Source organism: Orycteropus afer, unplaced genomic scaffold (assembly GCF_000298275.1).
Source record: "Orycteropus afer afer isolate SDZICR_OR568_19922 unplaced genomic scaffold, OryAfe1.0 scaffold00168, whole genome shotgun sequence".
Taxonomy (NCBI): domain Eukaryota; kingdom Metazoa; phylum Chordata; class Mammalia; order Tubulidentata; family Orycteropodidae; genus Orycteropus; species Orycteropus afer.
The window spans coordinates 7,216,867-7,229,747 of record NW_006921755.1 but is presented as its reverse complement, the minus strand read 5'-3'; the positions used below and the strand labels follow the sequence as shown (position 1 = coordinate 7,229,747).

Here is a 12,881-nt window from a genome sequence, read left to right as displayed (position 1 = left end):
TCCTGCTCCCTTGTTTCTACCACTTTATCCTGCTTCTTTGTGTGGACTGTGATGGTCTGTTGCTTCCGAGGCATCGTGACGTTGTTGTATTTAGAGCAAGCATGTGTTGTTGTGAAATTCTTACTAAAACACAAATATTCTTGAAAGGACTCTAACATAAAATACATAGCAACTAACTAAAGTTATATGAATCAGTTTATTATTTTCAAAAGGCCACAAAAATAAAATAGCATAAGAATATTGGTTGCCTGTTGGATAGTGATGTTTATACAAAAAAATGGGTGATAAACAGGGCAGTAGGTTTTAAAATATGAGTATTTACTACTTGATCTTCCACCTTGAGTGGATCTTTCATATAGCCCCCAAGTGCTTTGATTTTTTCTAAGGCCTCTTTGGTTGTCCCATGCCACTCAATTTTAAAATACAGTATAACAAAGTATGGAAGGGGACCATATCAAGTACTCTTTCAATAAGTACTTCAAGGAACAATTTTGAGTCAATAAATATTAATAGGAAAGACTGATCTAAACAAAACCTAATTGCTGATTTTATAATTAAATATATTTTTTAAAGCTTGAAAGTGTTAATATATGGGAACAGTCTCATATTCAAGTTTGTAGACATTAGTCAGTACTTCTCATTAAATTTCTGTGTGGGCTTTACAGTGAAAATTGAACACAAAATCTTTGTCTGTAGAAGCAATCAGAAATAAAACTGATCATAATAATTTGTCTTGAATAATAAATATTTTATTTGAAAACATTTGAGAACAAATTATACTGGTTGATATTGCCCTCTCTTTATTTATTTATTTATAACTTTTTATTGTGATTTGGGTAAAATTTTACAAAACAGATTCACTTTACATTCAACAGTTCATACACATTTTGTTTTGTAATATTATTACATTCCCCACAGTGTAACAGCTCTCTTCCCACTTCCTCCCTGTGGTAACCCTTTTCCTGTGTCCTTCTTGCCTATGCAGTTCTGCCTGCCCGGCTTTCTGCCTATGCAAATGCTGCCCTTCTGATCTCCTATATTCTAAGGGGGGACTCTGGTAGCATAGTGGCTAAGACACTTGCCTGCTAACCAGACGGCTGGTGGTTCAAACCCACCAGCCACTCCTTGGAAGGAAGGTTGGGCAATCCTACTTCCGTAGTGATACTGCCTCGGAAACCCAAGGAGGGGTCACTATGAGTTGGGGCTGACTCGACAGCACATAACAACAACAACAACAACATATTCTAAGGAATGTATCCCCTGGTTAGTTACTCAGCTTATAGGCCTGTCTATAGTAGGGTGGAGAGTTAAACCATAAGACTGAGTTTAATTAAAAACCCAGAGAGTGACTCAAAGCCATAGTCTCAGGGGTTTCACCAGTCTCTATTCCACCAGTAAACCTGGTCTTTATTTTTTTTTTTTTTTAATTTTCCACATTTTTTCTCCCACTCTATCTAGAATCTCCAGTTTTTATCCCTTTCTGAGTGGTTGGCATTGGAGCTAGACACTATCTTGTTCTTCTCATCTCATGGTCATGTAGGGTGAGGTTCCCGTGGTCCATTAGTCCATTGGATATTGCTCTCTCTTTAAGCCAAACTTTCTTTTATTAAAAATATGGAGGAAGTGAAAGGTGATGGATAAAAGCAGCATAAATTATTGTCTAAAAACTAAACTTCCTAAAGTTCAGATATAAAGTAAAAGAGAGAGGCAGATCTTCATTCTTTTTTATTACACTTCATATACACACTTTAAATGATATATATTTTTTTCAGTTATAATTTCTTCTTATTTTTCTTTATTTTCACTTCATTACTTATTTCCTGACATAATTGCTTGGCTCTTCGTTCACAATCCAGAATTTCCTTGGGAAACAGGCTTTTCTCATCAAATACAGCTTTCAAAGCTACAAAATGATGAAAAAGAAAATGGCATGTAAATTATATTTGGTAAGAGACTCAATTAAGTCAAATAATGGGGAAATTCTTAAGTTTTACCTTATCTAAACATCTGTATGTTTCTACAAACAAATGTGTATTTGAAGAAACTTTCTTTAAGATCCTGCCATTCCTTTGACTTCAATTTAAATTTAAAAGTTAAATTCTAATAGTATTTGTTTTATTAATTCACTTCTATCCCAATAGAGAAACACCATTTGAGTGTAAAAGACTAAAGAAGTTTGAGTTTTTGTTTTTAATTTTTTAATCTACTTAACAGCTATCAAGGACTCATGAAAGGCCAAGAACAAATTATTCTGTGTTGAAATAAGACAATTAAAATAATCAAAACACAGTTTGAGTGTCTGCATAACTAAACAAGTACATCTGCAATCACATACTCATAAGATACTTTATCTGCAGGGATCTGTGGATTCAGAAAAAAAGAATCCAAATTATTCCCATGAGTAGTTATATTTTGCATCGATGAGAAGTAGGAGGAAATTGTGCCATGCATTCAAGAAAATAATTTTGGCCTTTTGCCATTTCAACAAATGTTTATTGGATGTATATTATGCAGAGTGTTCAGGTAAAAATGGGACACAAATATGACGAAGTCATGGGCTCTCTTCCAACAGGTACAAAGAGGAACCCATAGACAAATAAAATTTTTAAAAAATAACATATTCAGTAGGATACAGTTTTAAGAGAATATGAACAAGTGTAAGTTGTGCTTACACATATCAACAAATAATTTAAAACATGCATGGATCAGAAGAAAAGACTTAAGAATTAGGCCTATTTGAGAAAGTGCTTGAGTGACTTTCAAGAAAGCCCTTTAAAGTTTAGATAAGATTTTAACTGATAATAAGGACCTTAGAGTTGGGGGAAAGACTAGGAAAAAGATTGGGAAAGTTGAGGGGAAAAATCAAGTTAATGAAACAAACTTAATAAAAGTATGGAAAAACAAAAGCCACTATTCAGGTAACTTTGGATATATAACAAGGAGCTCTGGTGGTGTAGTGCCTAAGGCATTTGACTGCTAAGCAGAAGGTTGGCAGTTCAAACCCACAAGCTACTCTGCAGAAGAAAGACTGGACAATCTACATCCGTAAAGATTTACCACCTCAGAAACCCAATAGGGGTTGCTACGAGTCAGAATCAACTCAATGGCAGTGAATTTGGTTTGGTTTCCATTTGAATATAAAAATTTAATAAAAGCATAAGCTATATAAAGGCAAGTACAGTAGAATGAGAAGTTAGACCTGGACTGAGGATCTTAAATGCCAAGCTGAGGAATATGAAATAAAGAAAACCCACTAGCCACTCCTCAGAAAGAAGGTTGGGTGATCTATTTCCATAGTGATACCACCTCAGAAACCCAAGGAAGGGTAACTATGAGTCAGGTCTAACTCAACGGCACAAACCAACCAACCAACCAAACCACGGGTTATTTAATATTGAAGGAAGGCCACTTGACCTACTGCAAATTTCGGGTTTATGAAAAAACAACACATAGGAGGATCCAAGATGGCAGACTAGGCTGATACACTGCCCAAAACATCTACAGCAAAGACTCAAGAAACCAAGTGATTTGGATACTGATGACAATCCTAGAAACCAGAGTTTCAAAGAAAAGGATAAAGAAGTAGACCATATATCTATGAGAGGAACAGATTGAACAAAAACAGCAAAGAAAGGAGGCATACAGAGTAATGAGCAGCCAATAGGCATAGCACAGCCATTTTGAATTATTATAAGCAATGCTCTGATCAAAGCAAGAACCAGATAACCAGTTCAACTCACCCAGGACTGCACCAGCACCCACATCAGTGACTGGCAATCAGAAAGTTATGATCTGCTCCCTTACTTTGCATAACCTCCCAATGATCAGAGGTGTGGCCCTATACCCTATACCACTACCATTATTATGCTGATTTTTCTTACTTTTTCTTTATCTTTCTTCCCAGTTCTTCCTTCTTCCCACCTCCTTTTTTTTCTTTGCTTTTCCCTCTTGCTCTTTCCTTGCCAATTTTTAATATTACTTCTTCTTATTATTCTTTTTTAATCCTGCAGAGTGGGTCCCCACTCATTCCCACTTCTGTTGTCAGCAGCACCCATTCTCGTGCTCTGTGGAAGATGATGCACACTCCCACTGTGTGAACTCCACTTCACACTGAAGCCATGTTCAGTGGCTAATGATTATGCCTGTACTGCCCACTTTATTTTCCCTTTCTTTCTTTCTTCCTTCCTTCCTTCCTTTTCCTCTCTTCCTCCCTTCTTCCTTTTCTCTTTGTTTTCCTCTATTTTGTGTTTTCTTTTTATCTTAGTTCTTCACTCATCTTCTCCCCTTGTTTTTTTTTTCCTTCCTTCCACCCCCTTTATTTATTTATTTATTTATTTATTTTTGATGCCTAGATCAGGAGCCCCACCATCTGCAACCTCCACATTCAGTAATTCTTGCCCTTGCCCCTCTGCATTTTGCAGCACATATACCTTTAGAACAAATGCAACATTCCCACTGCAGCCATGCTTGGAAGCCAGCACTTGCACCAATTTTGCTTGCACCAGCACTATGCCACTTTTGCTTCTGCTTTTTCTCTGTTTTTCTTCTTCTCTTTCTTCTTACATCATCCTTCTTGCCCCCCTCCTTCTTCCCCCCACCTTGCCTGTCTTCATTATTATTTTTTTTTTTTTTTTCTGTTTTTCTCCAGTAATTAAGACCCAGTGACTTTACACGGGCATAACCACCACTATTGCCACTCCACCCTTTGGATAAATGCTACCACTTGTTCAACACCACTGAATCGACAATGAAATGGTGGCCAATGCCTGCACAGCCTATCCTCAGTGTCTCTGCATGTTCAGTTATCAGAAATTCATGCACACACTCCCATCTGCTACAAAATCCACCCAGGGAGAGATGGTGAGCATCTTACTGCCGCCAAACAAGTGACCAGAGTAGCACACCTATTCTGTTGCCTGGATATAGTATAACAAAACAAAAACAGGGTGAAGCAAACCAACATAAAATTAATGAACTAATAGAATAACACCATAATGTCTTAGACACAAAAGACAAATGCTAATCACACTCAAAAAATAAAAACAGGACAAGATGGCTCAAACAAGTGATCAAAATCCAGGACCAGAAAATCTTCCAGAGGAAGAAATGCCATTGGAACTCCCTGATAATAAATTCAGATTTATGCTTCAGTCTTTTCAGCAGTTTAAAAAAGAGATTAAGGAAACCACAGACAAAATCAAAGAAAACACAGACAAAACTCTAGAATAACTCAGGAAAACAATACAAGAAAAAATTGATAAAATAAGTGAAAAATGTGAAACCATACCAAAAATAGCAAATATAAATCCAGAAGATTAATACTAAAATTTCAGAATAGATAATGTTTTGGCAGGAGAAAATACTATAATTGAATTGCTGGAAAACAAAATTAGCAAAATAGAAAGCAAAACTCTTAATATTGATCTGTTAGAGGAATAATCACAAAAAAAGAATGAAAAATAAAGAAAGTCTAAAAATTATGTGGGACACTATCAAGTGACATAACTCATGTGTGATTGTCATTACAGACAGGAAGAGACAAAAAAATAAATAAATAAAAAAGCACTGATAAAATCATCAAACATTTATTGGAAGAAAACTTCCCTAATGTCCTGAAAGACAAGAGGATATGCATTCAAGAAGCTCAATGAAGCCCAAGTAGGATAGACCCCAAAAGGAAATCACCAATACATATCATAGTCAAAATTTTCAAAACTAAAGACAAAGAAGGAATAATGAGAGAAGCTAGGGAAAAAGGAAAATTTAGCTACAAAGGAGAATCAATAAGACTAAGTTCTGATTTCTCAGAAGAAACCATACAAGCAAAGAAAGTGATAGAAAAACCCCCAAAACCAAACCCACTGCCATCAAGTCAATTCCAACTCATAGAGACCCCCATTAGGTTCCCAAATCTGTAAATATTTACAGAAAAAGATTGCCCCATCTTCCTTCCAAAGGGCAGTTAGTGGGTTTGAACCACTAACCTGGTTAGCAGCCAAATGCCTTATCTACTACACCACCAAAGGTCCTTAAGAAGGCAATAGGATGACATATATAAAACCTGGAATGATAAAAATTACCAACTAAGAATTAAATAACCAACAAAATTGTTCCTCATTTATTATATCAAAACTAGGACATTCCTAGATAAATGGAAATTAAAGGGATTTGTAAAAACCAGACCAACTTTACAAGAAAGGCTAAAAGAAGTCCTTTGGACAGAGAAATAACAACAGCACATTACAACCTGAGCTTAAGACACATGAATACATCACCTGATAATCAACCCAGATATACAAGTATTAAACATAAAATAAAAGTACAACATTGAAAATAGAGAACCAGAGATGTCAATTTGTAAATAAAGACAAATACAAAGTAAAAGGGAATAAATGATGTAGTTACAGAACTTGCAAATGGAGAGGATATCAAGATATATAGCCTGTTTTTAAACTTGGGAAGAAAACAAAAAATTACAGAATAACGTCAAAGAAAACTAATAAACCTCAAAAAGAAAAAAGAAAAAAATTCATAAAGTCTCAGTTAACACTAAAATAACAACAAATGAAATGATAAGAAAATCAGTAAACAAAATAAACTCACCACAGAAAAATACATGCAACTATTAACAATACACACAAAAAATGCAAAGCAAAATTATAGAAGTAAATTCATATCAGTCAATAATTAGACTGAATCTAAATGGGTTATAAGAACCAGTCAAGACATAGAGAGTAGGAGAATGGATGAGAAAACATGATCCATCAATATGCTGTCTACAAGAGATACTCTTTGAACACAAAGATAAAAATATCCCAAAATGAAAGGATGGAAAAACACATATCAAGCAAATATCAATCAAAAAAGGACAAGAATGGCAATATTAGTTTCTGATAAAATAGACTTTAAGGCAAAATCTAGCAAAAGAGATAAAAAGAAGGGCATTATATTATGATTAAAGGGTCACTCTAACAAGAAACTCAACCATAAGAAGCATGACAGAACAACTAGAAAGAAACTTAATAAGGATACAGAATATCTCAACAACACAATAAACCAACTAGACCTTATAGATAGGTACAGAAAACTCTTCCCAACAACAGCACAATATACATCCTTTATCAGTGCGCATGGGACTTTCTTCAGAATGCACCATAAGTTGGGCCACTAAGCAAATCTCAATAAATTAAAAGCATTGAAATACTACAAAGCATCTGCTCAGACCACAATCCTATAAAATTAGAAATCAACAACAGAAAGATGAAGAAAAATAATAAATACATGTAAACTGAATAACACATGTTTAAAGACTAGTGGGTAACAAAAGAAATTAAAAAATACCTTGAATGAAATGAGAATAAAAACACAATATACAAAATTTTTTGTGACACAGCAAAAGCAGTGATCAGAGAACAATTTAGAGCAATAAACACATACATCAAAAAAGAAGAAAGAACATAATCAACATCTTAACCTAACATCTCCAACAATTAAAACAGACAACAGCAAAAAAAAAAAAAAAAACAAAGCCTACATTCACCAGAAGAGAGGATACAATAAAGATTCAAGCAGAAACAAATGAAACAGAAAAACAATAGAAAGAATCAACATGATTAAAAGTTGGTTCTTTGCAAGTTTTAATAAAATTGGCAAATTTAACAAAGGAAAAGAAGATGCAAAAAAAAAAAAGTAAGAAATGAAACAGGTGATGCCACAGTAAAACCAACTGAAATAAACAGGATAGTAACAGAATACTATGAAGAAGTTTCCTCCCACAAATTTAAAAACCTAGAAGAAATGGACAAATTTCTAGAAACATACTACCTATCCATACTAACACAATCTGGATAAAAATTTGAACCAACCAGTCACAAAAGAAAGAATTGCAGAAGCTATTAAAAAAAAAAAAAAAAAAAACAAACCTCCTAACAAACAAATGTTCTTGCCCAATGGCTTCATTGGTGAATTCTACCAAATGTTCAGGGAAGAGCTGATACTAACCTCACTCAACCTATTAGAATAAATAGAAAAAAGAATAGACTCATTCTATGAAGCAAGAATAACCCTGATACAAAAATCAAGCCAAGACACCACTGAAAAAAAGAAAATTATAGACCAGTATCCTCCAAGAATGTAGTCACAAAAATTCTCAACAAAATTCTGGCCAATGGAATTGAACACCATATCAAAAAAGTAATTCATCTGAACAAGTGCAATTTACACTGGGTATGCAAGGATGGTTCAACATTAGAAAAACAAATGATCTACTACATAAAACAAAAGAATAGAACCACATGATCAATTGACGCAGAAAAGGCTCTAGACAAAACAAACACTCATTCTTGTTGAAAAACACTCAACAAAATAGGAATAAAAGGGAAATTCCTCAACATAATTCAGGGCATACACACAAAACCAAAGGCCACCATTATTCTCAATGGCAGAGGTTGAAAACATTCATATTGCAAGTGGGAATCAGATAAGGATGTCCTTTATCACCACTCCTATTCAATATTGTATTAGAACTCCTTGGCAAAGCAGTAAGGCAAGGAAGGGAAATAAAAAGCATCCAAGTTGGCAAAGAAGAAGTAAAATTATCTCTATATGCAGATGACATGGTCTTATACATGGAAAATCCTGAAGACTCAACAAGAAAACTACTGGAACTAATAGAAGAATTCAGCAAAGTGGCAGGGCACAAAATCATATTAAAAAAACAAAACTCAGTCAGATTCCTATAAACTAATAAAGCAGACTCCATAAAAGAAATCAGGAAAGCAATATCATTTATATTAACCACCCAAAAGAGAAAATACTTAGGCATGAATCTAACTAACCAGAGGCACAAAAGAACTATACAAAGTAAACTACAAAACTTTACTACAAGAAACCAAAAGAGACTTAAATAAATGAAAGATTACATCATGCTCATGGATAGGAAGACTTAATATTATAGCAATGTCAATACTACGAAAGCAATCTGCAGATATAATGCTAACCTGATGCAGAGTCCATCATCATTCTTAAAGAGATGGAGAAAAAAATCACCAGCTTTACATGGAAGGGAAAGAGACCACAGATAATAAGCAAAACACAAAAAAAGAACAAAGAAGTAGGAAGCTCACCCTCCCCTAGCTCACAACCTTCTATGCACCCACAAGAGTCAAAATAGGCTAGTACTTGTAAAATGACAGACACAAAGACCAATGAAACAGACTTGAGAAACCAGAAGAAAATTCATCCACTTATGGATGGCTGATATTTCACAAAGGCCCAAAATCCATTAAATGGGGAAGAGATAATCTCTATATCAATTGGTGCTGGCTAAACTGGATATTCATTTAGAGAAAATTAAAAAGAAATTTATATCTCTCACCATATACAAAAACAAACTCAAGATAAATCAAAGACATACATATAAAGTCCAAAACTATAAAGACCATTAAAGAAAAAATAGGGACAAACCTATGGGCCCTAATACATGACATACATACACTATCGAACAGAACTAAAATGTACAAACAGCAGAATCCAAACTAGAGGGCTGGGCCTTCCTAATCCTTAAACATTTATATGCATCAAAATACTTCAACAAAACAGTGAAAGGAGAATCTATAGAGGGAAAAAAAAATTGGCACCAATATATTGGACATAGGTCTAATCTATAACATTCATAAAGAACTTCAACACATCAACAACAAGAAAAATAAACAATCCAATTAAAAATTGAGCAGAGGTCATAAACAGACATTTCACCAAAGGAGACATTCAGGCAGCTAACATATATGGAGAAATGTTCATGACCATTAGCCATTAGAGAGATGTAAATCAAAACAATGATATCATCTCACCCCAGCATTAATTCTTGTTGTTATGTGCCATTGAGTTGGCCCTGACTCATAGCGACCCCTGCTTGGGTTTCCAAGGTGGCATCAGTATGGAATTAGATTTCCCAACCTTCCTTCCAAGGAGTGGCTGGTGGGTTTGAACTGCCAGCCCTCTGGTTAGCAGGCAAGTGCCTTAGGCACTATGCTACCAGGGCTCCTCCAGCATTAATAGCAAAGTTCAAAAAAACAGAAAGCAGCAAATGCTTTTGGAAGTGTGGAGACTGAAATTCCTGTACACTGATGATAGAAATGTAAAATGATACAACCACTGTTTAGAAAGTACAGCTCTTCCTTAAAAACTGGAAATGGAAATGTCTTACGATCCAGTTATCCCACTACTGGATATATAATCCAAGAGAAATAAGAGGTGTGGCACAACAAATATATGTAAACTCTGATGGCATACTGTGTAAGGCATTTGACTACTAACCAGAAGGCTGGCACTTCAAATCCACCAGCCACTCCTCAGAAGGAAGACTGGGAAATCTACTTCTGTAGAGATACTGCCTTGGAAACTCAAGGAGGGGTCACTATGAGTTGGAAATGGCTCCACAGCAGTGAGTTTGGTTTTTTTTTAGTTGTATGTTCATCACAGCATTATTCACAATAGCTAAAAGATGAAAACAACCTAAATGTCTATCAACAGGTGAAGGGATAAACAAACTGTGGTACATACACACAGTGGAATACAATGCAATGTTAAAGAATAGCAACGAATCTGTGAAATACCTCATGTTGAATGGTCCTAGAGGACAGTGTAATGAGTTAAATTAGACAATCATAAAAAGAAAAATACTGCATGAGAACACTACTGTAAAAAGTCAAGAAAAAGTTTCACCCAGAAAGATAAATTCTTTGATGATTACCAAATGTAGGAGGGGTAGGGAGGGTAAATCACTAACCAGATTGGAATGTTGGTAGCATAGTGCCTAAGGCATTTGATTGCTAACCAGAAGGCCGGTAGTTCAAACCCACTAGCCACTCCTCGGAAAGAATATTGGGCAATCTGCTTCCATAGAGATATTGTCTCAGAAACCCAAGGAGGGGTCGCTATGAGTCGAATAGACTTGACAACAGTGAGTTTGCTTGTTTTTTTGTTGTTGTTAGAGGGTCGAAACATACGAACTTAGGTGAAGGTAAAGGCAATATTCAATAAGAGGGAGGCCAGTACAAAATGATCAAGACAAAAGACACTGGAAGGAACACAAGAGTTAAAGGCAACAGAGGTAAATATTTTACATACCCAAACTTGAAATAATGATAATAATAATAGTCTACAAGTGGACGCTTAGATAGACACACAAGTTGAACAGGAATGGGAAGGCAAATGGGACTACACCCATGAATATATACAGGTTTGACATAGGATATTTCTATATACGTATTTATATACACTGCAAATGTATCCATGAATATTTGTAGAGTACATAGGAGGCAAAGTTATGAAAACTTTTTAGTCTTAACCAAGCACTTTGCTGGAATGACTCCCAGGCTCTTGGTACTCAGGACAATAGTCTCAGGGGACACTAACATCAATTGTATAATATAATCCATAAAGACAATGTTCCATGTCCCACTTTAATGAGTAGTGGCTAGGGTCCTAAAAGCTTGTGAGCGGCCATCTAAGGAGCAATTCTTTGTCTCTTCCCATCTGAAGCAAAGAAGAGTCAAGAAAATAAATGACACAAGGAAACATTGGCCCACAGATCTAATGGACCATGTGAACACAAGCCGTCATGATCCTGAGACAAGAACTAGATGGTGCCTGACTATTACTGCTGACCACTCTGAAAAGGTCCATGATAGAGTGGGAGAAAAATGTGGAACAAAAATAAAAATAATAAAAAAAGACCAGCTTACTGGTCTAATAGAGACTGGTGGAAACCAAAAGACAATGACCCTTAGGCACCCTTGAGTCCTCAACTGAACTCTCCCCCATAGTTCAACTTTCAGTCAAACACTAGACCACCGTCCTATAAGGTGACACCAGGGAGATACATATATGATATTAAAAGGTCAGCATTTGCCCTGGGATAAAGCTCAGAAGGCAGGAAGGGATAGGAAGGAGGACAAATGGAAATGGTAAACACAGGGAAGAAGTGGGAAGAGTGCTACTATATTGTGCAATCAATATCACAAAACATGTATGCATGTTTGAATGGAAAACCAATTTTCTCTGGAAACTTTCACCCAAATTACAATACAAGGTTTTTTAAAAAAAAAAAAAAAATGAAGAAAAAACAATGCATTAATAGTAATTAATTTAAAAGAAAAAACAAAGAAACTTGCACAGTATGGACAGAAAGACATACTTATGCCAAAAAACAAACAACGGAAAAGAGCAGCAAAACTAATCAATAAACGGAACACCATCAGAAAAAAATGCTACCATTGTTAGATAAATATTGTACCAAGCATTTTGCCATAAATGAAATTTAATATCTTAAAAAAGCTATTACTCTATGACAACAGATCACAAAGTACACATGAAAAAATTTAGGGAAAAGATGGAGAGAGAACAAGAAGTGATGAAATATGAGCTGGCAGAATTTAGGAGATAAACCATGTAACAAAAGAGGCCAGAATATCTGATAACACACTCAGAAACAAAAATCTTAGAAAAGAGAAAAAGAAACTAATAAGATGAATTTTAAAAGACAAAGAATTAGAGAAGAAAATGATAGATATTAAAGACAGACAAAACATGTAATGAACAGAATGCAATTAGAGTGAGTCGTTAAGAAAGAAAACTAAAGCAGAACACATTTTAAAAGTATTTAATATAACTTTTCTCAAAAGAAAAATTGACTTATATTCTAAAAGGACACACTCTGTACTAGGGATATTTAACTCAAAATAGTCTAAGGTGTGCCTGACACAAGCCATGATATTTCCAATCGCCTCGTATGCATGTGAGAGCTGGACAAGGAATAAGGAAGACGGAAGAAGAGTTGATGTTTTTGAGTTGTGGTGCTGGCGGAGAATGCTGAAAGT

General features: G+C 35.2%; 1 protein-coding gene across 1 annotated transcript in view; it reads right to left on the bottom strand.

Annotated features, from left to right (window-relative positions):
- Positions 1-1,787: 1,787 nt before the first annotated feature.
- The window catches only part of WDR49 (WD repeat domain 49), a gene marked incomplete at its 3' end in the record, with an annotated part of 237,906 nt that continues 226,812 nt past the window's right edge, over positions 1,788-12,881 (bottom strand). The window contains exon 19 of the mRNA XM_007946655.1: positions 1,788-1,903. Coding sequence (XP_007944846.1) covers positions 1,788-1,903 — 116 coding nt within the window. The remainder of the gene's footprint in view (positions 1,904-12,881) is intronic.